This window comes from Bidens hawaiensis, unplaced genomic scaffold, assembly GCF_021521415.1.
Source record: "Bidens hawaiensis isolate Kalapana, Puna unplaced genomic scaffold, B.hawaiensis_p1.1 tig00001685_1, whole genome shotgun sequence".
Taxonomy (NCBI): Eukaryota; Viridiplantae; Streptophyta; class Magnoliopsida; order Asterales; family Asteraceae; genus Bidens; species Bidens hawaiensis.
Window position 1 is genome coordinate 2,066,776 of NW_027491095.1, and position 27,082 is coordinate 2,093,857.

Genomic DNA, 27,082 nt, shown 5'->3' on the forward strand with positions numbered 1-27,082 from the left:
ACGCATCATCTCTTCTCCGCATGTTTGACCACTTTGTCCTTGCCGAATAAACACCTAAATTCCTAACCCATCACATGCACACTCTATTTTCATTGTTTTCGAAACTGGATAAAAAATGAACCATAAATCTCACTGTTCTACTAGTTAGACCAATACTAAAGCATTGACGTTGGAATCCTTATAATTTTCAATCACATAATTTAACTAAAAACAAATGTATCCATAAAATTTGTTCATATTAAAAAAAAATCTACTAGAAAAAAAGCGTGACAAGAAACTTGTTTTGTAAGATTCCTTTTATATATATATATATATATATATATATATATATATATATAGGGTACGAATCCTAAGAGAACCCTTTGCAAATTGAGAACCATTTTGGACCACTAAAAACACCTTTAAAAAAATATTTAAAAAAATCATAAAACAAAAAATAAAAAAAATTTTAAAAAAGTAAAAAAACCAAAATTTTTATATTTCATTCCAGTTTCATATAAAAAATAAAAAAAAATACAAAAAAACGTCGTATTATACACATATGTATAATTTTATATAATTTTTAGTTACGTAATATACACATATGTACAGTATCATTTATCTTAAATTATACACATGTGTACAAAAAAAACATGTAAATATATATATATGTATATATTATACATATGTGTATATAATTTAGCTAAACCGAGTTTTTTTTTTATTTTTTATGAATCCAGGATGATAAAATAAGAATTTTGGTTTTTATACTTTTTTGATTTTTGTGTTTTTTTTTTATTTTATGATTTTTTTTATTTTTGGGTTTTTTGTGGTTCAAAATGGTTCTCATAGTTCTCAATTTCAAAAAGGTTCTCTCATGATCCTGATCCTATATATATATATATATACAAACTAGCTTTTAGCCCCCGTATTACAGGGTTGTTTTATATTGTTTGTTCCAATATTTATTTTTTTAATTGATATTTTTTTATTGTATGAAAGTTAATAATATACTTATGGTTTGATGATAAATTGTTTTATAAATAAATGAGATGTTATAACCCGGTTTAAAAGCTATATGGTTTTGATGAAACCCAAGACCCGTTTATTTTTTTACTATGAAATTTGTTTTTTAATTATAAATAATATTTATGAAAGTTAATAATATACCTATGGTTTGATGAGACCCAAACATCTCATTTAGTTGTAAAACAATTTATCATCAAACCATAAGTATATTATTAACTTTCATACAATAAAAAAATAGGTATATACATGAATTCGGGTCAAATGCATGAGAAACCTCCATTTAAAAATCAAGCAAATCTGGTGACTCCAAAAAAAGGGGGAGCGACCACATCGCGACACGTAGGATTTTTATGTCTTCATTTATATATATTATAGATAGATATATGTATATACATACATACATATATATATATATATCAATGTTGCAAAAGTCACTAGACGGTCCCTAGGCGGCCGACCCTCTTGGAGGGAGTACTCGGAGTACTCGGACATGGTAAATATAAAGAAAATTAATATTTGGTTATATATGTGTCAAATATCATAAGTTTACTGATATTTATAACAAAATAGGTGAATATTAATATAAATAAAAAAATACATTTTTAAATATAAAATATTCTAAAAATTACTAATCATTAATTAAAAAAATGATATTTATTCTTTAATATTATTGAAATAACAATTATGTTTTATTTTTTTGAGTCAAAATCGGCCCAAGTTCACCGATAAGATGTGATTCTGGCTGAGGTTGGCCACATTTGACCGATTTTTAGTAACTAGGCGGATTTACAGAAACTCGCCTCGGTGATATACCTTGTAGCGAGTACTCGGAGAGTACTCGGCCTTGTAATCCTACTTTTACAACATTGATATATATATATATATATATATATATATATATATTATTTACTCATGTATACTTTTATTTATTTAAATAATACTTATTTATTATTTTTTATTATGTTTTTATCTTTCTTCACTAAAAAAAATATATGAAATTGATACATGGTACGAATAAATAGTAATCCATATATCTAATTATCTATAGTACCATATGCCCATATCAAAAAAAAAAAATATTTTGAACTGTCCGATATCAAATATTTGATAATACATTGTTGGAGATGTAATACATAAGAAAAGTTGAAAGAAATTAGACACACTGCACAAGCTATTTTAATTTAATTGGTAGGACCACTGCACACTTTCACCATCTTCAATATACCACCGTTACTTTAAACCATCAACTTTTCAACAAATCTTTTTTCTATGGTTTGTTCCTTCTTTACATTGCATGCAACCACTGCCGTTTGAGCACCACGGAATAATTTGGAATTTTGTTACAATGCTTTGCACCTATATATTTAGTTTGTCCAAGTTTTGTATATTTTAATTTAATTTCTGTTTTGTAGTTGGAAACCTTAAAGAGTTATGATGGATATGATTTCAGAGCTTCCTGAGTTCATTGTTCATCACATACTCTCCTTTCTTAATTCTCCTACAGAGCTTGTTCGGATGAGTGTATTGTCTAAGACATGGTTTCACTTAACCGCTTCTTTCCCGGTTTTATATTTCCATGATGATGATTTTACGTCTCTCGGCAAACTTTTTTCAAGTACGTTAATTATGCCACTTCTAGTTTTTGCCATCAAAATGTTACATTATATAGGCTCAAGCTCGTTGCAACTCTCGAGGAGCCTGCAGAATTAGATATCGTTAACAGATGCGTTGAACTAGCTCTTAACAAGGGCTTGTATGAGTTAGAAATTGAAATTATTATTACTAACTCATCTTCTGCTTATGCTGAGTATCGTTTGCCTAACACGCTCTTATCTGCTTCCGTGTTAGAGTCTTTGACCATTCGAGGCTGTGAGTTGCCTTCTTCCTTGATGCTTGATGACGCTGTCAAGTTTAAGTCTTTGATTGAGTTGAAACTTGAAAACGTCTCGATAGATGATGAAGCGATCAAGCATCTCACCACTAGTTGCCCTCTTCTAGAAGAATTCCATATCGTCGGCTGTGATGGTTTCAAAAACGTTTGTGTTTATGGTCATCAAAATCTTCAAATTGTTTGGATTGACTATAACACTGTAGTTGAGAGAATAGATATTGATGCTCCAAATCTCTTGTTTCTTTTTATAACAGATATATATGGAATAGGGGTGTTGGGGTATGGTACTAAACCCGGTTTTACGACCCTAAATTTATTATGTTTGGCTTATTTTATTATATGGACTAATACAATGTTATTGGGCTGAGGGGGTTTTGTGGAGGTAATCCTAACTGGGCTAGGCCCATTAGGGTACCATGATGGTGGCCATGAGGCTCTCTATATAAGGAGGTCTCCACCTCCTTGTTAGAGGGTCATGCTCAATAAGAGCCACCACCCTATTTTTGTGTCTGTAAACAAGAGATCTTCAGGATTTCTTAGCAGTCACCTCCACACCCCCGAAAAGTCATTGCAGGTCTCAAGCAATCGAAGAAGAAGATCAAGTCGTGGTTCGTTCATCTCGAAAATCCGTGGGAACATCGTCATGGATCAGGTCAGATTCATTTCATGCTTCGACATTGGCGCCATCCGTGGGACGGCAACGAACTACCCTTCGATTTTCGTCTCGGCTGTCAGATCTCTCCCAGGAAAAACCCAGATCTGGAAGTTTACAGAAAAAGGCTTCAAGGCTTGTTCTATTAAAGCTCAAAAAGATCCATAGATCTAAAAGAGGCTTCCAGATCTGTGCAAAAAAGAAACTACCTGATTCGGATGATCAAGCCTCCGGATCTGTGATGGTTTTAAATTCTCTCCGCTACGAGCTTCAGATCTATCTAGATCTGATTTACAGATCTAGATCTAGATTACAGACCTGGATTTTAGGTTTAAAATTACATATCTAACTCTCAAATTGTAGATTCAAAAATTACCAGACTTCCGCCGCCATGCACGCGCGCTCGCGGATTCTCACTCCGCAGCCATGCATGTGCCACCGCGGGAATCACCATGTGGGTTTCGCGCAAAAGACCTCCACCATGTGGGTTTTGCGCAGAAGACTGCCACCACGCATGCTCGCTAGCGGGTCACCATTCCGCCGACATGCGTGAGCGCAACTCTCCGCCATGCACGCGCGCCCGCGAGTCACCACTCCGTCGCCGTGCATGCGCACATAAGGCCACGCGCCAAACTTAAAGGTTGGGAATCCTCATAAACCCATAAGGCCAAGCGCCAAACTTAAAGGTTGGGAATCCTCATAAACCCATAAGGCCACGCGCCAAACTTAAAGGTTGGGAATCCTCATAAACCCATAAGGCCACGCGCCAAACTTAAAGGTTGGGAATCCTCATAAACCCATAAGGCCACGCGCCAAACTTAAAGGTTGGGAATCCTCATAAACCCATAAGGCCACGCGCCAAACTTAAAGGTTGGGAATCCTCATAAACCCATAAGGCCACGCGCCAAACTTAAAGGTTGGGAATCCTCATAAACCCATACGGCTTCGCGCCGAATACAAGACCGAACGCGGCTCCGCTCCGCTCAACACGCCGTCATAATTAAACCTATTAACACAAGCCACGTCACATGCGCGCCACCGCGGGTCAACCATTCCGCCATTCTACATGCGCACCGCCATGATGCTTGAGCGCAGTCGCATATCACATGCTCATGCACCACATATGCTCATGCACCACATATGCTCACGCATCACATATGCTCACGCATATTACATATGCTTACGCATCATATGCTCACGCATATCACATCAGCGCACGCAACATCTGCGCATGGCGCATGACACAGCCTGTGCGCACGCGCATGCAACATCTGCGCGTGGCGCATGACACAAAGTCTACGCGCACGCGCATGCAACATCTGCGTGTGGCGCATGACACAAAGCCAAAACCTATGCGTAAGCGACACAACGAATGAGAATAGTCTAATCCCAAATCAGGATAAGGACAACTTTATTTAGCAGCAATGAACTAGGGGACTATCGTGGTATACCACCACTACATTATCGCGATGGAAGACATCCGAATCTTAGGGCGGGAGCCTAACAATATCCCAAACGGCCACGCGCTAATTTGATATGTTTTTGCAGGTTCGGCTACGAGTCGCACAAGCACATATGACATTATTATTATCTGGCCGATTGCGCCTCCATTATTATTTTGAAAACAAGCTGGGATAGTCATCCTGCGTAGAAGAGGCCCTTGTGGGCCAGTCATTATCGTCATATTATAGCTCATAAGCCGCAACATGCGCAAGCTTCATTATTTTTATAGCTCGTAAGTCGCCTCGCGCGCAGGCTTCATTATTCTTATAACTCATAAGCTACCCCGCGCGCAAACTATTGAGCGTCATTATCGAGATGCGCGCTCTAACTTTTATCAGGCCTCGCGCCACTATCGTAAGTCGACATTGCGCGCAAGCTTCATTATTTTATAGCTCGTAAGTCGCCTCGCGCGCAAGCTTCACTATTTTTATAGCTCGTAAGTCGCCTCGCGCGCAAGCTTCATTATTCTTATAGCTCGTAAGCTACCTCGTGCGCAAACTATTAAGCATCATTATCGAGATGCGCGCTCTATCTTTTATCAGGCATCGCGCCACTATTGTTATGATGCGTGCTATATCTTATTCATGCCAGTGCACTATCATTATCATAAAGATCACAACATGTCACCATCATGGAGAAAACCTCCCAAAACTCAAAGACAATAAAGACAAGGCCGAAGAAAAGGGAAAAAAACCGCCTCATGTCCTAACACACCTTATAAAGTCCAGCGCTCCACCTAAACGCTTGCACGCCTAGGAGCAACACTGGACTTGGGGGGCTTGTAGGGGTATGGTACTAAACCCGGTTTTACGACCCTAAATTTATTATGTTTGGCTTATTTTATTATATGGACTAATACAATGTTATTGGGCTGAGGGGGTTTTGTGGAGGTAATCCTAACTGGGCTAGGCCCATTAGGGTACCATGATGGTGGCCATGAGGCTCTCTATATAAGGAGGTCCCCACCTCCTTGTTAGAGGGTCATGCTCAATAAGAGCCACCACCCTATTTTTGTGTCTGTAAACAAGAGATCTTCAGGATTTCTTAGCAGTCACCTCCACACCCCCGAAAAGTCATTGCAGGTCTCAAGCAATCGAAGAAGAAGATCAAGTCGTGGTTCGTTCATCTCGAAAATCCGTGGGAACATCGTCATGGATCAGGTCAGATTCATTTCATGCTTCGACAAGGGGCACCACTAATGAACTTAGCTTCATGCAAAAAGCTAATAGTTGTGCCTTACTTTGGGCTTCCCTCACCGAACTCGAATGGTTTTACCAACTTCTCATCCAGCCTCCCTATCATTGAAAGTTTTTTTTTCGATACTAAATCTAAATTCGACACCCTCCGATTGTCAAGTAACCCTAGTTTGATTTTATTTGGTTACCCTTTGGTAATGTATTATCAATGGCCTCTGTTAAGGCTTTCCACCCTTTTGAATGTATGTATGCAATGTTATCTCGACGGTAATATAAACACTCTTTGGTTCTACTTGTTGAGGCTCTTTTTGTACCAGAAAAACGGGTTCGAGGTTTTGAACTTGTATATTCAAGCAACATATAGCCAGGTTCGTTTCTTTGATCAACCATTTATGTATTAGTTTGTTGTGAAAAGTTATATAAATAACCCCAAAACAAAGTTACATATATTTTTCAATTGCCTTGCAGAAATTCATAGATTTAGAGAAGCTGAAGACGGTCACTTTGCCACCTTATGAACTCGAGCATGTTGAGCTACAACTAGACACCCAAAAAGAACCATCAGATTATGTAGCTTTTGTGGAAGCTGTACTTTGGTGTTGTCGTCCTCGATCTCTAATATTATGATCAACCTCTCCTTTAACTAGTTTTAAAGAATTAAGTGACCTTGTCAAGGTAATATACAGTTATATCTAACAAAGATCATTTTACCGTACTTCACAGTTTCACTGCACTTCTACAAATTTTCTTCCGTTGGTTATCTTTTCTTCAGATTACATACTAGAAGCTACTTAAACAGGAGGATCAAGGCCGTACCAATATACAGATCGTCAAGACTTCTTCTTCATTGTTGATGTCATTATCAGGTGAAGGAAGAGCAATGAGCTTCATAAAGGAAGAAGGTATAGCTTTTTATCAGCTAATTTTATACACATGCTTTATCTCATTTGTACATATCCAAACAGTCGTCCAAAAAGAAGCAGGATAATGGAACAGTCAAAGGCAAGCAGATATGGAGATTTTCAGATTCGTTGGATTTAGGAATCCATCAGCTAAGACGAGGGTATGGAAGTTATTAGTAAAGACTAGTGTTTTAACAGATTGATGTGCACCTTTTATACATATTATGTTGTAGGGATGGTTTTGAATGATCATGACCTGTGACCTTTTGCTTGTTACTCATTGTTCAATTTATTTATCTAGTCTTTGCTAAGCCTATATCAAAAGCAGGTGATAAAAGGTTAATTTACAAAAGTATCATACCCGCTGGATAAGCTTTTACTGGTTCAAACTCGCCATGCCCGACCATCTTGCAATTTTGTTTATAACATTTAATTCTGTTTTTGAGCAAAGAGGCTTCACAATGAATCACCGACATAAATGGTGATTCGTTACCCCTAATACCACCGCCATTGCTTCTTGTGCCATGCTGATTATATAATATATTTCTGTTAAAGTGGTTTGATGTACGTTTTCAACATTGTATGCTTTTAAAGTGTTACTGATGTTTCAAGAAAAGAAAGCCTTCTTTTCAACAATAACAAGTTTTTTTTTTATTATTTGGCCTGTTTCATATTTGGTTGAGTGATTTTGGGATCTTGAATTGAATTGTTTAAATTTTGTTTATTATGGTTTTCTCTATTTCATCAGCATCCCTCTTTAAACTTAAAAGTAAAAACTGATTTATGTTGATTACTGTTAATTCTGTGTTGACTGTTGAGTAAACGTGTCCTAAATCTCATCCAGAATTAAGTCTTCAATGCCATTTTCAGTCCAACATTGTTACTTTTGCTTCAACAAGTCTGAACTTCTGATCATGCAAATGTAGCCCAACCCAGCCCGCGTCATCCTGACAAGACCGAACCAACCCACACTGTATTGGTCTGGTATCAGGTTTAGTTTTATTAGATTTTTGGCTTCGGGTTGGGTTTTACCCCTAGAAATGTGGTCCTCGGGTTTAGTTTTATTAACTTTTTGTCTGCGGGTTGGGTTTTACCCCTAGAAACGGGTCAGAATTGGCCTGACCGGACAAAACTGACCCAGGTGTAAATGTGTAATAATAACATAATGATATGGGAGTGGTAGGTGTAAGAGCATCCACAACAACAAAACTTTACAAAATGTCATATCAGCACCACATCATATTTCAAACTTTTATCACAAACTTTCACTTTTTTCCACAACAACAAACCTTTCCAAACTACCACATCATCACCTATTCCTTCAATTAATTTTGTATTTAAAAGTGGGGTTGGCCCGCTTTTCTTGTCCCTTGAAAGTTTGCAGTTTCAAACTTAGATCACAAACTTTAACACTACATCAATGAAATCTATCTCCACATCATCCATCCATTTGCCACATCCTTTCAAACCTTGGATAAAGAAGCCCCTTTGGATGCTCTAACCTTGTGACTGAATATTATAGTTATTCAAAGTGAAACATTAAGATTTTTAAGAAAAAAACTAATAAATCACATAAACTAAATTACAAATAGACGGAACGTAAATAAAAAGTAAAACCATCCTCAATTTATTAGGGGTAAATTTTGGATATTTGAGAATCTTGAATAGTTCATTTCGGTTTTTTCTAAAATTTTAGATATATATATTCGTATTTTGGATACGAATTCGGATACTTAAATGGATATCCGAAATCATAAAAGTATACAAATTTTGATCCAAACAACATTCAAACGGTATTCCACATTCAATTGAAAACACATAACCGAGAAACATACAAATTTAAAACGCGATACCTTAACCTGAAACAAATTGCTTCATATAAGACTCAAACCTACTACTCCCATGAAGAATGTATAAGTATGGAGCTACAATATTACTCCAAATATGACATTCAAAACGGATACTATATTCCAAGTATTTTAAAAATCAAACAAAAATGAAATAAACAAAGAACAAATACATTGACATCAATTAAATAAAAGTAAAAAGAAATTACACACTGCACAAGCTATTTCGGTTGGTGCACACAATCACAATCTTCAATGTACAACCACCACTAAAATCACCATTAAAAGAAAATTGCATGCAACGTTGAAGATCTGAACACCGTTGTTAATACTTGCTGCCGGCTGCTCTCTGATTAGTATCTGCTAAGCTATTGAGGTAGAAGTGTTAATCATATATGTATTAGCAGTTGTAATAGTTGAAATTTTTGTAACCTATATATTTGTTAATTAATCTTGCTTTGTAAACCTTAGATACTGAAATTGGAGAGATATATATACGACGGATCGCATTTCCGAGCTTCCAGATTTCATTGCTCATCACATACTCTCTTATCTTAATACTCCTACCGAGCTTGTTCGAATGAGTGTATTGTCTAAGACATGGTTTCACCTAACCGCTTCTTTCCCAATTTTATATTTCTATGATGATTATTTTACATCTCGGGAAACTTTTTTCAAGTATGTTTTTTATACCTCGTCTAGATTTTGCCATCAAGATATTGTCACCGCAGACGAGTTCATGCTCGTTACAACTATCCAGGAGCCTGGAGAATTAAATGTTGTTAACAGATGCCTCGAATTACTTCTCGATAAAGGCATGGGAGCGTTGGCGATTAAGATTACTTATAACCTTTTAAAATCCCCTATTCCAAATTACCGTTTGCCTAACACACTTTTATCTGTTTCTATGTTATATGCTTTGGTCGTATGTGGCTATGAGTTGCCTTCTTCCTTGATGCTTGATGTTGTCCAGTTTAAGTCTTTGATTCATCTGGAACTCGAACGCGTTCATATAGACAATGACATGATCAAGTATCTCACCACCAGTTGCCCTCTTTTAGAAAAGTTAGTTATTAGGGATTGTGATGGTTTCAAAAGATTTTGTGTTTATGGACATCAAAATCTACATACAGTTGAGGTTGTCTATAACACTCCTGTTGACACGATAGATATTGAAACTCCAAATCTGTCTTCTCTTATGGTAGGAGATAAGGGTCTAACAGGGGCACCGCGAATGAACTTGGCTTCGTGCAAAAAACTGACAACATTTATTTACATTGGGCATCCCTTACCAAACTCCAATGGTTTTACCAACTTCTTATCCAACTTCCCCTTCATTGAATGTTTGCTTTTCGGTACCACATATAAATGTAGCAACCTCAAGATCTCAAGTCATTCCTTGAGGACATTGGTGGTATATTTTCCAATATGTGATCTGGAAGAAATTGAGTTGAATACCCCTAATTTGGTTTTCTTTAGTTACCCTTGTAAACCTCGTTTTTTCTCGCCTAAAGTAAGGCACTTAACCCATTTAAAAGGGTGCATGCAATGTTATCTCGATGATTCTATAAATACTCTTTGGTTCAAGAACTTGAGCCAGTTTTTGGGCAAGAAGACTGAGTTTAAAGTTTTGAACTTGTATATTCATGCAGAAAGTTGTCCGGTTTGTTTCTTTGATCAATCATTTATTTATTACTTTGTTGTGAACAATTATATAACAAAACCCTAACAAAAAGCCATGTACATTCCAATTGTCTTTCAGATATTTATAGAGTTAGAGGAGCTAAAGGCAATTGAATTGGCTCCTTATGAACTTGAGCATGTTGAACTACATCTAGACACCCATGATGACTCGATAGCTTTAGTGAAAGCTGTACTTTGGTGTTGTCGTCCTCGATCTCTAACTTTAAGATCATCTTTTCCTTTAGAAGAACAAAGTGTTGTTGTCAAGGTAACAATTATATTTATATGTGATATATTGTTTGATGTATTATTCATTATTGTTTTTGGATTTATTCTAACAAAGATGATCCGTTATTTGTTATTTCCTTCAGTTTACTTACGAGAAGCTACTTGAACAAGAAGATCAAGGCCATACCAATATTCATATTGTGTCTCCTTCCTCTTGCGAAGCCCAAAAGCACTTGAGGGACTTAAAGTCATTGTCAGTGGCATTACCACGTGACAGAAAAGCAATTAGCTTCATAAAGGAACAAGGTACTTTTTTTATTAGCTATTATTAAAGACACATTCTTAAGCTAACCTGTTAATATCCATCCAAACAGTACTCCAAGAAGAAGCAGGATATATAATGGAATAGTCAAAGGTATGCAGATATGGAGGTCTTATAATGCATTGGATATTGAGTTTTTGGCGGAAACTTGTGAAAACTGATAAATTTAACATATGCGGTGATGATGGTTGATAAGTTTTGTGATTACAAGGCCGACTGTTGTTTCATATATGGTTGAATGATTTGGGGAACTTGAATTACTTTGTTTAAAATCTGGTCCGACATTGTTATTTTGGTCCCACAAATCTGATCAGGCAAATATGGCCCGACCCGGTGCCAACCTCGACAAAACTGAACTGCTTCACCCTTACTGGTCCGGTCCTCGAGTTTAGTTTTCTGGACTTTTAGTTTTGGTTAAGGCCTGGTTTAGTTCGGTTCGACTCACCTGACAGGTGTCCTTAATAAGGGGCTGTTTTAGAAAAAAAAATATATGGTGAAGTCGGCTATACGGTGACAGTTTTGGTATGATAGCTGTGATGAGGTGGTGGTGAGGTGAAGATGGCAATGACAATGTAGGTGGCGACAACGTTAGTGCAGACGGTAGTGGCAGAGATGTCGTTGGTGGTGGCGACGTCAGTGGCAGCAGCAACGGTGGTTGTTGGAGAGGTGGTCGTGTTGGTGGAAACACAATGTGGGTTGTGCTCGTTTGCGTGGACCCAATTTAAGTTAGCTAGTTTTAGAGTTGTGGTCCAATATAACCTGTTATACAATTTGAGTGATGAACTTGTTCTATGATCCTTTTCACCCAAATGAATCTATTGTTATCACATATCAGGTATACTTGGAGTACAAGCTAGTCTTCACTCAATTGCTAGAAGATGCTTTACACTTAAGAGTAGAGTCTTTCATCTAATAATCAAGCGAAAATATTTAGGGAGTGTTTGGGATTTCTCTTTTGTGGTTGAATTTATCATCAATTTGTACCATGTGTGTTAAAGGGAGAACCAAAATCTGACTTTTAGTGCAGAGGAAAAAGTTAATTTGCTATCAAACACACATGTAAAGGTATAAACTAAATACGAAAAAGAGCCACGATCAGCATAAACTAGCAAGTAGCAACATGGAGAAACAAAGAACATGTATAAAACCTAGCACGCAAACACGAACAATGATCAAAGCTTTGATACAAGAAAGATGATTGCTCTAGAATTTATAAAGAATATTTAACAACAAAGTTCAAACCCAGAGTAACTCAAGTCCTATACTTCTAGCACTTAACATGTCGTGCTTTATTTAAATTGTTGGCGTAAAGATGAAACGATGTTTTACAGTCTAATACGTTACTTCATTAAGGCTTACTTATGCTTTTTGGGTACAAGGCAAAGTGGACCTTTCATCCTAAGAACCGGGGTACCCCGTTCTTCCAAGTTCAAATCTTCAATCTTCATTCCACTAGGAAGTTCCCAATCAAACCAGTAAAGAAGGTTTCCGATCACAAACTCTAAAGTTCCTGGAGCTGTGTTCTTAGCTGGGCAGGCCCTTCGCCCCCCTCCAAAAGGGAGCATCTCAAACGTTTCCCTTCCAAAATCGACATCAGGATTCGTAAACCTCTCTGGATAGAACTCGTTAGCATTTTCCCCCCAGGTGCTTGGGTCTCTTGCTAGTCCCCAAGCGTTAACTAGCACAAGCGTACCAGGAAAGACATCATAACCACTAACTTGAGTACGGTTTAAGCACGCATGTGGAATCAAGTATGGGGCAAGCGTATGCAATCTTAATGACTCCTTGACCACCATTTTCAAGTATGTCATTTTCGTGGTATCGAATTCTTCTACCTTTTCAATTTCTCCCGTACAATTTCGGATTTCACTTTGCAGTTTTTCCATTACTCTAGGATTTTTAATGATCTCGAACATTGTCCATATCAATGCCAGAACAGTTGAATCAATTCCCCCGATGAGCACATCCTGAAACATTAGTCAAGCATTATATTACTCTATACTGTATATGTAATTAAACTAGTTGATTCTCACAGTGAGCACGTTAATTTAATTTGTATCTGATCCAAACTTATAAAAGTAAATGTAATAAAATAAATCATTTACCATCAAAAGACCTTTTAAGTCAGCATTACTCGGTCGATAGCTAGAAGCGTTTTCTTTGGAAGCCATGTCAAGTATAGTATGGACAAAATCTTTGTCCTCATCACTTATTTCTTCAACTTCATTTATTCGATGCTCTTCAATGAACGTATCGATGTACGTATCAAGATTTCTAAAGCCATCATTCAGCCTACGATTCCATCCACTAAAGTGGTCAATAAAAATACCTAACCATGGAAAAGAATCACCAACAGATCCATTCAGTAATTCGACGGTTTCATCAAGCATAAAATCCAATGATGGACCCTTTAGTTGTTGTTCTCCATAGCCCTTACCAAAGGCCACTTTACACACCTTATGTTTTACTATTTGTAAGAACATACTACTTAGATTTACTTCCGTGTTTGGTGGATTTGATGACAAAGAACGGATGACGCTCTCCATCTCTGTCAACAACACATTATTAGTCAGTTTAGCTCTCTTGGGACCGAGGAACTCAGTCACCAAAAGCTTTCGCATCTCCCTCCAGTGATCGCTGTGAGGCGAGAAGGCAACATCCTTATAGTTGTAAGTAAGTCGTTTGGTAGCCTGGAAATGTCCGCGGGAACAAAAATTGTGATCTTGAATTTTCAATACCTCTTTGGCCATATCAGGAGAAGAGATGACAAGGAAGGGTTGTGAACCGATATTGATTTGCATAACGGGGCCATATCGTTTGGAAAGTTGCCAAAGGGCCTCATGACGAGTTTTGCCTAATAGTTGGTGCACGTTTCCAAGTATAGGAAGCCTTGGAGGGCCTGGGGGAAGCTTAGCCTTAGATGAACTACTAAAGCTTAGAGTACTTCGGTATATGAATATGCATAATATGATGAGGGCTAGTACCGTTGTGAGAGGCCATTCAGTGAAGATATCCATGTGATTAATTGGTTAAATTGGCGGATGGTGTTATTCCAAATTACTCTTATGTAATGTCTATTTATAATGGAGGCTACAGACATTGATGAATTTATGATATATTCCAAATCACACACACTCACACAACTTTCGGTGAAATCTTGTAACGTGTCAAATAATTTGTAATGGAATCTTGTGTTAAGTCAAACAATTATATGAATCTTATATCGTATCAAATTACTAGCGGGATATAGCATCATGTCATATAATTTCCGTCACGTTAACCAAGGAGAATTGTTTAATTATATAAGTCGTGTGACACTATACGACTCATATGCATGGCTTGGCCATGCATAGGGCGAGCCAGACAACCAGTTAAGACACGTAGTTTTTGGAAGCCAAATTTTTTTTTTAATTTTAAAACATTTTTTTTATAAAATATGTATAGATTTTAATCATTCTATTATATATTGGCCCAATACAATTTTAACCATAATTCACTTAAGTTATTGGGCCCAAACTAACTTTAAAAAATAAATAAAGAAAAACTACGACGGCTGATTATCAATTAAATTCTATATTTCTAGACACAAACCTTCTTTGGTGAAGATCAGCGATCAACCATAACTCCAGAAGCTATATCGCCGTTTTATAACATCAATGTCATTTAAAAAAGTAGTTTATATATTTCGTTTCTCGTTAGTGCTTATGAGTTTTTCATTTTGATTTGACCGAGGTATTAAAATTCACAAAGATAGGGGGCTGCTTGTACAGTTGTATGAAAGCGTGGTCATCAGCAATTCTGATATCTGTCCAAATAGTATGGCTCTTTTTAAGCTAACGATTAAATTTAGTATAGAAGAAATTTATAAGTTTCAACGCATGGTTGATAAATTTAATTGTCGCATTCACCTTTAACTCTTCAAAATATGTAGGATAGATAGAGTTAACATTTGTTTATTCAATAAACTAATGCAATTATCATTATTTTCGACAAAGACAGGATTTTTCATTCTTTATGATATAAAGTACATCTAAAGAAAACACCGTAAGTTAATTAACACATCATGAATATTAGACGTACTAGAAGGTAGCATGTGTGTATTTTATATATGGCCAACATGGATATTAAATATATCTATAAACAAAATAAAAAAAATGGTGTAAAAGTTGTTTTGATAGCTGAACAAGACAAAGAAAAATGTGGCTGAAGAAAATAAATTTTCAATAAGTTATTCAGTTATTCTTTTGAATATATAGATAATAGATGCCCAAGTATAACTTATAACAACACTATCAACAAGGTTTAATCTTAAAAGGCACACAACAAGAAATGGCAATTAATCAATATTGTTTATAAAGTTGTGTGTTGGAGGATGGCTAGCAAGAGCTAGTTATCGCGACACGTCACTGTCAAGATAACTAGCCACCTGTTAATTTAAGTGTTACGAGTCAACTAACAACTGTTCCATTAAAATAATAATTAAACTATATTAAAATTAAAAAAAAAGTGTTAAAGTGGAGTGAGGTGATTTTTTTATTGGTTTACTCAATTATTTGGTTGTTAGTGGGGTGGATTAACAATTTTTTTTATAACACCGTTATTGAAGAGCCACGCTCCACCAATGGCGCCCCTTATAAATTGTCTGGTATGGTGTAGCAAGCTCTATCATGCCCACGTGTATGGATAACACCTCCGCAACACATAGCCTAAGAATTTAACATGTTGACGTGAATCAAGGTTGTGTGTAACAAACTTCGGGGAATAAAATCAAAGAAGACAATAAACGAGTTAGCTTTCTTTGGGTAAATATAGCAATAAACTCGTAGGGATTGAACGGAAGTCTTGGTGTGATTTTTCGTTTTTGATAATATTTGTAATTGGGGGCAATTGTGAGATCGTAAAATTATAAAATAAATTGTATTTGGAGGTTAACGTAATATACACAATAGCATGGCCCATCCTTATCTCTCCAAGGCTTTAATTTGTTCATGTTAATTTAACTCAGGTCTTTGTATTCATGCCTTTTGATTCAATGAGAGGTTTGAAACAACTAGCTAATGTCAGTGGTGCTGTTGTAGATGTTAAGCAACTAGCTAATGTCAGTCAAACAGGTATTGCATCTGATCATGCTCCACCATTTAACTTGTAAACAAGATAATTTAAAATAGCACACATTGAAATGAGACATGATGTTCATTATAAAACCCAGATTGATACTTTATCCCATTTTTGCCAACCCTACCGGTAGTGATGGTGCACAAAAAGGTCGGGTCTGAACCCGACCCGGAACCGGTTCCTACATGTACCCGACCCGCGGGTAGGACCATGCATAGGATTTCTCCCCTGAGCCGCACCCAGAAGCGGAACCAGAACTACCCGGTCAAAACCCGACCCTACCATACCCGAAACCCAAAAAAAAAACCGAGGGAACCGGTCAAAACCCAGTCAAATACCCGACTATACCCGAAACCGGTTCCTACCTGGACCCGGTTTGACTGTTGTTGACCATACCCGGAACCGGTTCCTATCCGGTTCCGGGTTTAAAAAATACCCGATTTCATATCTACCTACCGGACCTGTTTGGCCAGGCTTAACAACAGCCAAAAAATAAGTCCCAAATATATAATATAAAGAATCCGTAATGAAGCAAAATCTCCCCATATACAGTTTCATGATTTAAAACCATCACTGCATATGTAATTATGTCAAAGCAGAATATAAATGAAATTTAACTACTATTTGTTCGAATAATCAGTTTTAACTAATTTCTGCAAGAAAATCCAATGCATCAGAAAATCTCCTTAAAAGAGTCTGCTTCTTCTTGGACAACTGTATGAATATTGATAATAATGTGTTAGACGTGTGTATAAATTAAAAAGAGCTGATGAAAATTTGTACCTTCTTCCTTAATGAAGCTAGTTGTTTCTCCTTCACGGGGTAATATCTTTGACAATGATTTCAACTCCATCAGGTGCTTTTGGGCATGGGAAGAGGAAGGACCCACAATCTGAATATTGGTATGGCTCTGATCTTCTTGTTCAAGAAGCTTCTTGAATGTAAACTACAGAAAAATAACAAATAAAAAAAGGATGATATATCTACTTAATTGTTGAAGTGCAATGAAAGTGAAATAAAGGATCACCATTGCTAGAATAAATCAAGTAACTCTTACCTTCACAATATCACTTTGTTCTTCAATATCAGTGACAGAAGACGATCTTAGAGTTAAAGATCTAGGACGGCAACACCAAAGCACAGCATCCACAAAAGCCATTGATTCTTCTAAAGGAAAGGTGTCTAGTTGCAGCTCAACATGCTCCAGCTCATAAGGTGGCAAACCAATCGCTTTTAGCTTCTCTAACTCTGTGAGTTTCTGCAAGACAATTGATATTTTCATTTTCATCTTTGTGTTGGGATTGTTTAATACAATTGTTCACAACAACGTAATGCATAAATGATTGATCAAAGAAATGAACCTGTCTATGTATGGAGTTAATATACAAGTTCAAAACTTTGAACCCATTTTTCTTGTCCAAAAATAGCCTCAATTTCTGGAACCAAAGAACATCCATATGACCATCAGGATAACATTGCATGCATCCTTTCATATGGGTTAAATCCCTTACCGGAGGCCAGCGTTTACCTCCCAAATACCAGTGTTTATCCACCTCAGGCCGAAGTACAAGAAGATTACGAGCGTAAATAAACAAAGCCAAATTGGGGGTATTGAACTCCATCCCTTTAAAATCACAGTTTATATGTAGCACTAACGTCCTCAAGGAATGGCTTGACCAGTTGAGGTTGTTGCATCTATAACTAGTATACAAAACCAAATTTTCAATGAACGGGAAGTTAGATAAGAAGTCATTAAACCCATTGAAGTTTGGTAAGGGGCGCCCAAAGTAAAAAACTGTTGTTAGTTTTTTGCATGAAGCCACGTTGATTCGTGGTGCCCCTATATAATTCGTATCCACTACCATAAGATAACACAGGTTTGGAGCTTCGATATCTATTCTCTCAACTGGAGTGTGATAGAAAATCCCAACTCTTTGTAGATGTTGATGTCCATAAATACAAAATCTTTTGAAACCATGACAACTGGCAATATAAAGTTCCTGTAGAAGAGGGCAACTAGTAGTGACACACTTGATCACTTTATCATCTATCTGAACGTCTATCAGTCCCAACTGAATCAAATACTTAAACTTGACAGCACCAACCATATAGGAAGAAGGCAACTCACAGCCACGTATAACCAAAGATTCCAACATAGAAACAGATAAGAGTGTGTTAGGCAAACAGTACTTTGGCATAGCAGAAGCTGGGACATCTGATGAGTTAGTAATATGAATCTCTAACGCCTTCACGCCTTTCCTAAAAACCAAATCAAGACATCTGTTCACAATATCTAATTCTGCAGGCTCGCGGAGAGTTGCAACGAGTTTGAGCTTGTGTGCAGAGAGATTTTCATGGCAGAATCTTGAGGTGGTATACTCAACATACTTGAAAAAACTTGTTCGAGATTCAAAATTACGGATATCGAAGTCTAAGATGGGGAAAGAAGCGGTTAGCTTAAACCAGGTCTTGGACAATACACTCGTACGAACAAGCTCAGCAGGAGGACCATCCAAAGTATTACAAAACGAGAGGATGTGATGAACAATAGAAACAGGAAACTGTGAAATCCGATCCATATCTCCAAATTCACTAGCCTGCAAAATTGAAAAACCATCAAAATTTGGGAGAATGTAAAAAACATGCTGAAGACCATCAATCTCAACAGATTCTAACTTTTATATAACAGTATAACACTATTATGTTCGTAATAAGCATAACAAATTATAATATGTTTAACTACATACATATCATATTTAAAATAGACTGTTACACATCATAGCATTTTTGTGAATCAAGTATCCATTATAGTTCTAATATGTTAGAGGCATATCTTGAGAAAGCAAATTAGTCTATATGACTTATCAGAAATTAAATTCATTTTCTATTGATTTACCCAAAACAAAACAAAACAAAACAAAACAAAACAAAACAAAACCAAAATCAAAGATAAATAGTGAACAATGATAGGACTTAAAGCAAATTAATTTCACGAGAAAGCACAATAAATAGGACTCCAGAGAATCTAAATTGATAAATTGTCATTGATTAACAGATGCAAAAGACAGATGTTGCTTCTTGTTCTTGCATCCTGGACATGTTTTTCCAAAAAAATGAGTTACCAATGATTAACAGATGAAGATGTTTCTTGCTTCCTGAACATGTTTCGCATCAAAGAATTTGAGGTTCGAGGAAAGGAGTAGCTCTGTATTGTGTAGGTGAAGATTTAATAGAGTTATTTTGGAAGGGTTTTTCTAAATTATTTGTAGTTCATAAGATAACAGACTGGATTAAAATACGTTCAACTAAATATATACATATACCAATGGGGTGGTCGTCAATTGGATTATATATCAACAGTAAGTAAACTTGCATAGAATTTAAGTCTTCGTCACAGTTTCTTCTGTAGCAATGACCAATGCATAACTTAAGCAAAGACCTATACAGTCTAATATTCCATGGGAGCATATCTTGAGAAAGCAAATTAATTCAATAGGTGAACAAACTTTCATATAGTCTAATTTGATAGGGAAAATGACCCAAATAGCCATATTGACCACCCCAATCCCAAAATAGTCAGCACTTTCACAAAATCCCCAAAATAGTCAATCAAACCGTCGGATCCGAGAGAACTTTTAATGGATCCGACGAAACTCTTCATCTCCTACCTCTAAACCGTAAACCTCCATAACCAACCCCTTCTCCATTTTCTTATCTCCACAAAATCAAGCAAATCCATAGTATAAATCGCTTAGTTTTTCGAGAACACAACCATAGTTTTTATTTTTCACGAATCACATCTGTTGTTGAGAAATCTGTGCAAGAAAGTGATGAACCCTAGATTTCAATTCGGAGGTTTTTGAAATTATACACTATGGCTATGTCTCCTCCAAAAACTAAGCGATTTGCACTATGAATTTGCTTGATTTTATGGAGAAATAACAAAGATAGAGATGGAGGTTGGTTATAGAGGTTTAGGGTTTGAGAGGTAGGAGATGAAGAGTTTTGTCAGATTCATTAAAAGTTCCGTCGAATCCATTAATATTTCAGTCCGATCCGACAGTTCTTTAACGAGTTCTGCCGAATCCATTAACAATTCCGTCGTCTTTTTCTAATTCTTTCAGATCCATCTTCAGTTCCGTCGGTCCACGAGTTTCATCGGTTGGCAAGGTTAAACCTCGGCGGCTGATGAAGAAACATCGGCGGCGATGATTTAGGTGGCTATTTTGGGGATTTCTTGAAACAAATGGCTAAATGTGTGGTCAACATGGCTATTTGGGTCATTTTCCGTAATTAATATCACTTATGAGTAATTAAATAGAATTGCTACCGGAAAACTAAACTAAAAGACGCCGAAATCAAACATAAATCGGACATAAAAATATAAAGCAAAGAGAATCTGAACAGATACATCAATGACCAGTGAATCTAAATCGGGCATAAATCGAACTTCGGTCGAAAATCAAACATAAATCAATCAATTACCAGTGTTGCGAAGAGAATCTAAATCGATAAGAACGGAAAGTTACCTTCAAGTAAGACTTATTTGAGGAAAGGAGTTGGTCAGTATTGTGTAGGTGCTGATTTAATAAATTTATTTGGGAATAGCTTCCTGTCAGAGGCGGCCCAACGCTTTTGGGGGCCCAAAACGAACAATAAAATGGGGACCTTTTCCTAAACTTTTTGATTCTTGCTATAAGTTTTATTTGACATAAATACTACTAATCAAGTCTCCCCAAAGCATCAGTTTACTTAAATCAATATAATAAATTCCTCAAATGAATCAATCAAATTACCTAATCAATTTAGCAAATTTACCTCATCAATCACTAAGACAGAAACAAAGGATATAATCTGATCAAGATGAATATAAAAGTATGAAATATATATTACCTTATAGAGATGTTTTCTATTCAATTTATCAAGTCATCCAACAGCACAATTTAATAACCGTAAACCACATTCTGTATATTATGTATTAGAACTATGTTGACACCATATAAAAAAATTTTAAACTATAGCTACAATTTAAGAACCATGTAAATAGCACATTAATTAAGTGGCTTTAAGAAAGAATATAACCTTGTCAAGATCAGCTGTAGTGATAACATCAAGGCCTTTTGGTGCTGTATTTAGAAGTAAATCTCTCACACAACCACCAACCAAGTAGGCTTCGAATCCGACATTTGATGGAGCCAACATGAGAATTCAGCAATCAGGAGATGGATACTATTAAGCAAATGGCAAGATATGCGACATTCAACTGCAAGAGATGTATGGATTTATATGGTTATAAACTTAAGATATCAATATTACCAAAGCTAGAGAGAGGTTTATGATATGAATAGTTGAATAATAACTGCTATTAATAAGAAACATGAAGATAAAAGCATTCAAGAATCAATATCGAGATTAAAAAAGTATAAGGAGATAGCAAGTACTGATTAGCTGCAAATAAATGTAGCAAAATGCTTGCTTTCTATATAAACAAATCACCAACAATCATTATATGGAGATGAGGGGAGCTTTCGGGATTGATCATCTTTTGTTGGTGATTCCGGACGGTATTCACATGTCAGTGAATATGGAAGGACCTAAGTTGATAAGTTGGTCAAGTCGGTTTAGTTTCCTAATTGTAATATGACTAGCCATGTGCCCGCGCGATGCGGCGGTGTACGCGGCCAATGTTAGTGCGCTCATAACCTCGGTACATGCGTAACCCGACGATGGTATGCGTTTAACGTGGCATAAGACGTGTAACCGGTGTCCTGTAAGCGCATCACACAATGCCTAAATGCGAGCAACCCGATATGTATATACAATATCATCCGTGTAACGGATGCCTGAACGTGCGTTACCGGTGACAAAAATCAAGAACCAAAAATGAAATATAAAGTAATTTCAAATAAACCGTTTTTTAACACAATCTGTTTTGACGTGAAACTCGTTCCGACTTAGTTTTAACCTGAAGCCCGTTTTGATCTGAACCCATCCCGACCCGATCCAAATTAGCCATCAGCCGAACCCGCCCGACTCATTGCTGGTACAAACTGGCAATCACGTAATATGTTAGTTTTAAAACTAATAAACTATAACAATATCATACTCAAATTAAAGAGAATAAAGTGCTCGTTTTTATGGTGTAATTGTTTTAAAAAAAATATTAATGTGTGAAAAAGTTATGGTCGTTTAAAAGTCGTCGGGGTAGTTTGTTTAGAATAAGGGGAAAAAGTGTAACTATTATTCAAATTAGCAAAAATTAATCAAAATTAAAGGGTAAAAACTGTAACTATTTAAATAAAATTAAAAAAGACCGTGATATTTAGAGTTAAAAGACTATTTTGTCATTCTTTAAGGTGGTACCATATGCTTTGTGGGTTGTAAAACTCTTAAAAATTTGCTCTTAATTTTGCCCATGAGATTCTCTTTATATATAGTATAGATATAGATGATTATTGTGGTAATGTCTTGTTCATCAAGTTAGGGTTAGATTATAAATATAGGGTTTGGTTAGAGGCAGATTAGTGATTAATAAAAATTATTGTAACGAGTTTTTGAGTCAGTTTTCTCTAACAATAAAGCATTTGATTGATCATGTGCCTTAAAGTGGTATCAGAGCTTGGTGTAATTGTGGTCCAAGCTCATGGTACCCGGGTTGATATCAAGATCTAGCCATCTGTTGCTGTCGTGAAGAGATCTAGGGCTAACTTTTTTTACAAAGGAGGGGTCTACAAAGTGAGATCTAAGGTCAACTGATCAAAGACGTCAAGGAAGATATAAAATAGTCAATTTTCCCTCATGATATTAAAATCTCCCATCACATTCATCGTGGCTATCTATGGGTCATGGGTCAAAACCATTTTGACAATTGTGTTATAGAATAATCAGATAGTTAAAAGTAAAATATTGATTGAAGATCAAATAAGTAGATATATGAAAGTTAAACAAGTAGAAAATAGCTAGGAACAATCTTTTCTAGGGTTAGTTTGTTCCTTCGATGTCCCAAACACTATATGTTGCATTATTCAGGGAAACTAGCAGAAGTAGTCTAAAATTGTTAATATTGGATGACGATATAAATACTTGTGATAAAAAAACAAATTTGTAAAGAGATTTTCATAAATTTATAAAATTGAGATTCTAGACTTCTTATTGTTTGTACTATTATATTTCATTTCCTTTTTACCTTTATTGACGATCTAAAAGTTAGAGATCGAGGACGACAACACCAGAGTCCAGCATCACAAAAGCTATTGATTCTTCATGGCTTTTAGTTGTAGCTCAACATGCTCCAGTTCATAAGGTGGCAACTCAATCACCTTTAGCTTCTCTAACTCTATGAATTTCTGCAACACAAAAGGAATGAATACACAAATTTGTATTAGGTTTTTTTTATAAAACTGTTCACAACAAAGTAATACATAAATGATTGATCAAGGAAATGAACCTGCCTATATTTGGCGTGAATATAGGTTTAAAACTTTGATACCACTTTTCTTGTCCAAAAATAGCCTCAATTTGTGGAACCATAGAGCGTTTGTACAACCATTGAGGTAACATTGCATACATGTTTTTGAATGGGTAGACCAATGTTTAGCCATTTGAGGAGAGTTAAACGACCACTGTAAATAAATAAACCCATATTGAGGGGCTTTGAACTCAATATATGCCATATCGTAGTTTGAACACAACGTCAATGTCTTCAAGGAGTGACTTGAGAACTTGAGACTGTTGCTTTAGTAATTAGTATTCAAAAACAAACTTTCAATGAAAGGAAAGTTGGATAATAAGTCACTGAAACCACACGAGTTTGATAGGGGATCGCCAAAGTAAGTCATTGTTGTTAGTCTTTTGCATGAAGCCAAGTTCATTTGTGGTACCCCTTTTTGCAAAATATCTACTATCGTCGCACTAGATAGATTAGGAGCTTCAATGTCTATTATCTCAACCGGGGTGTCATGAAGCATAACTTTTTGAAGATTTAGATTCCCGTAAACACAAAATACTTTGAAACCATAACAACTACTAAAACAAAACACTTGCAGAAGAAGGCAATTAGCGGTGAGACGCTTTATCACTTCATCATTTATTTGAATGTAATGGAATGGAATTCCAACAGACTCGAAGACTTAAACTTGACAACATCAAGCATCACAGAAGATGGCAATGCGACGTATGGTCAAGACTTTAACTCAGAGACAGATAAGGGTGATGAAGAATGAAATCAATCAGCAACACCTTCACTCCCTTCTTAAGAACTAAATCAAGGCATCTGTCCATCATATATCTCTCCAATTAGAATTAAGATCAATCAGCAACATAATCAGGCCTTAGACAATAATACACTCATTCGAACAAGGTCTGCAGGAGTATTAAGAGCAGAGAGTTTGTGATGAAGAATGAAATCAGGAAGGTGTAAAATCCGATCCATCATATATCTATCTATCTCTCCAATTAGAATTAGAATTAGAATTAGGGTTTTCAACTACAAAACGAATTGAAAGAATTAAGCAAGCAGTAACTATTAAAATTAATTCAAACTTTGGGGAGATTTAATTACCTTTTGAAGTTAGTTTCGTGATCCTTTGCGGTGCTCACCGGACCAATTTGTTCAAGTCAGGAGGCGCAAAAGGTTATTATATCACAATAATAATTTATCTATCACGTATGTTAGATTAGACCCCCCCTCGTTTGTGGCATGAAAGATTTGGGGTTTGTGTCATTTTTAGTAAATTATTTATGGGAATAAAGAATTTGAACTAGGTTTTATGAGTTTTTTGAGTTCGAATCTCAAACTCATCTGGATTTTCGTTCCACCATGTTACGTTGAAGGGTTTTGTTTTTGTGGCGGCATAACAACTGTCAAGTGGCAGTCGGCGGTATGGTTTTCCAGAGAAACACCCAAGTCAAACTCTGAAGTTATCGTAGGCCTGGTTTAGACAACATAGTCTGACCAGTGTTGGGCAATGAGACTCTCCAATTTGAGAAGTAACGTAGCATGAACACAAAAGGAAAGTTTCTAAAACAACAAAAAGCAAAAAAAACGGTATGTTGTACTTTTAAAATTATAAACTATATGATTATAGTGTGACTGGTTATATTTATTGGTTGACATTTGCTACCCTTTGCATATGATTTATTGGTTTAATCTGTGGACCTTCTAAGTTCTAATTAGTTACTAGTTAGCATTCAAATCTCAACACCTTCGTCAAAATCATTTTTTTATCAGTTTATATTTATTGATAATCACATATGTCAAGGATTTGTCATTTGTCCAGTTGAATTTTTAAAGATTTTTCGAAATATTGAACTTTTGCCAACAACGGTCATATATTCAAATAAATAGTTATGAAAGCCCAAAAAATACTGAATTTGATCACCAAAATTTTGGTTCTGTTTGGGATAGTTTTTTTTATCATGCTTTGTGTTCTAACGATCTATCTATCCTATATAATAAAGGAAACCATTTTATGTCACGTGTCAATCTAATAGTCTTCTATTTTTACTTTTTCCCACCCAAAATATGAGGATGATATTGTTGTAATATCATCCTTTTATTTTTTTACACGAAAATATATTTAGATATATATGATTTGTAACTTTATGTTATTCATGTAATATTTAATTTTTTGCTTTATTTTATTTTATTTTTAATTATTCAAACCCGTGTAATACATGGGTTTTTAATCTAGTTAACAATATAGGGGCCAAATTTACTACTAATAACTTTTCTTACAAAGTTTGATCTCTCTATTGTAATAATTCAAAAACTGGGGCTTTTGGTCGTTCATAACATATTCATACGTTACAAAAATGCCTAATTTAGTGAAATTTAAACTATCTTATTTGAGTAGGGAATCCGTACTTCGAGTTGGAATTTTATGGGCTTTTAATATTCTATAAGAACTTGCAATAAATATGTTTTGAGGCTCAATGACCATATATGCAAAAATCACCATGAACATGTACTAATTTAAGGTTAAAAAGTAAGATAAAGGTGTGTTTTTGGCATTTTAACAACTATGGCTCATGGGTTCTTGATATGGTCTAAGTTTTATAACAAAACATGCATAATATTATAATAATAAGGTTCATGATCTGATTTTGTATAAGGACATAACGTAACTATGAACATAAGATTCTGACATTAAGAATGTGTGAAAACATACTAGAATGGTGAAAGGTGGTGTTCTTAACTTGAATTCTCCTATGGATCTTGAAGAGAGTCTTGTGAAGTGTTTATGGTCAGAAGGTTATGGTTGGAAATTGGACATAGTTATGTGATTTTGTAAGTTTTTAACATTGTTATGTGAGTTCCCATAATCTTAGAGGTTTGCTTAATCACATGCTCGAACTTCATAAATTTGATACTCAGAAGTGCCCAGAGCAGTTTTACATAAATGACCAAAATACCCTTGAAGGCTTCAAACTACTCGTAATTTCTAATCGTCTTCCTATATTCCAAATGACCAAATTTATGAATCTCTTGATTTATATTTCTTTTGACTTTCATACTATGAGCAATTATAGTCTGTGATGCAATGCAGCAGAATAAAAGATTGCAGCTATAGCTTCATCATTCAGCTCATGATCTTTATTTACCTCCATCAACACAACCATACAAGGAAAACTGGAATCATTATGAGGATTGTGATATCTAGTACTTACAATGATAAAGCTTCCATAACACAGTACATATCAAACATTGAGCCAAAAGACCAGCCTGTAGTTCCCA

The 27,082-nt window shown here is 35.8% G+C and overlaps 3 protein-coding genes across 3 annotated transcripts; 1 reads left to right on the top strand and 2 right to left on the bottom strand.

Moving 5' to 3' along the window:
• Window positions 1–2,442: 2,442 nt before the first annotated feature.
• On the top strand, window positions 2,443–11,957 carry LOC143592145 (uncharacterized). The gene is made up of 9 exons (XM_077072135.1): window positions 2,443–2,600; window positions 2,678–3,098; window positions 6,568–6,618; window positions 6,719–6,838; window positions 7,216–7,313; window positions 9,486–10,662; window positions 10,762–10,950; window positions 11,054–11,216; window positions 11,809–11,957. The coding sequence occupies exons 1-9, from the start codon at window positions 2,443–2,445 to the stop codon at window positions 11,955–11,957; spliced, it is 2,526 nt and encodes an 841-aa protein (XP_076928250.1).
• A 449-nt stretch (window positions 11,958–12,406) lies between these two features.
• Window positions 12,407–14,262, bottom strand: LOC143593074 (parthenolide synthase-like). The gene is made up of 2 exons (XM_077072820.1): window positions 13,338–14,262; window positions 12,407–13,199 (listed from the first exon to the last, which is right to left on the bottom strand). The coding sequence occupies exons 1-2, from the start codon at window positions 14,247–14,249 to the stop codon at window positions 12,588–12,590; spliced, it is 1,524 nt and encodes a 507-aa protein (XP_076928935.1). The 5' UTR covers window positions 14,250–14,262; the 3' UTR covers window positions 12,407–12,587.
• A 2,622-nt stretch (window positions 14,263–16,884) lies between these two features.
• LOC143593083 (F-box/FBD/LRR-repeat protein At1g13570-like) lies at window positions 16,885–24,512 on the bottom strand. The gene is made up of 6 exons (XM_077072827.1): window positions 23,795–24,512; window positions 23,534–23,693; window positions 21,430–21,610; window positions 17,709–18,944; window positions 17,405–17,605; window positions 16,885–17,293 (listed from the first exon to the last, which is right to left on the bottom strand). Exons 3-6 carry the CDS (start codon window positions 21,547–21,549, stop codon window positions 17,087–17,089), a joined length of 1,764 nt encoding a protein of 587 aa, XP_076928942.1. The 5' UTR covers window positions 21,550–21,610; window positions 23,534–23,693; window positions 23,795–24,512; the 3' UTR covers window positions 16,885–17,086.
• Between the last annotated feature and the right edge of the window lie 2,570 nt (window positions 24,513–27,082).

Coding starts and splice junctions, on each gene's coding strand:
- LOC143592145 (XM_077072135.1), top strand. CDS start 2,443: ATGGATATGATTTCAGAGCTTCCTGAGTTCATTGTTCATCACATACTC. Junction 6,619..6,718: donor TTCAAGCAACATATAGCCAG/GTTCGTTTCTTT, acceptor ATTGCCTTGCAG/AAATTCATAGATTTAGAGAA. Junction 10,951..11,053: donor AACAAAGTGTTGTTGTCAAG/GTAACAATTATA, acceptor TATTTCCTTCAG/TTTACTTACGAGAAGCTACT.
- LOC143593083 (XM_077072827.1), bottom strand. CDS start 21,549: ATGTTGGCTCCATCAAATGTCGGATTCGAAGCCTACTTGGTTGGTGGT. Junction 18,945..21,429: donor CTACAGCTGATCTTGACAAG/GTTATATTCTTT, acceptor TCAATTTTGCAG/GCTAGTGAATTTGGAGATAT. Junction 17,294..17,404: donor AACAAAGTGATATTGTGAAG/GTAAGAGTTACT, acceptor ATTTTTCTGTAG/TTTACATTCAAGAAGCTTCT.
- LOC143593074 (XM_077072820.1), bottom strand. CDS start 14,249: ATGGATATCTTCACTGAATGGCCTCTCACAACGGTACTAGCCCTCATC. Junction 13,200..13,337: donor ACTTAAAAGGTCTTTTGATG/GTAAATGATTTA, acceptor CTAATGTTTCAG/GATGTGCTCATCGGGGGAAT.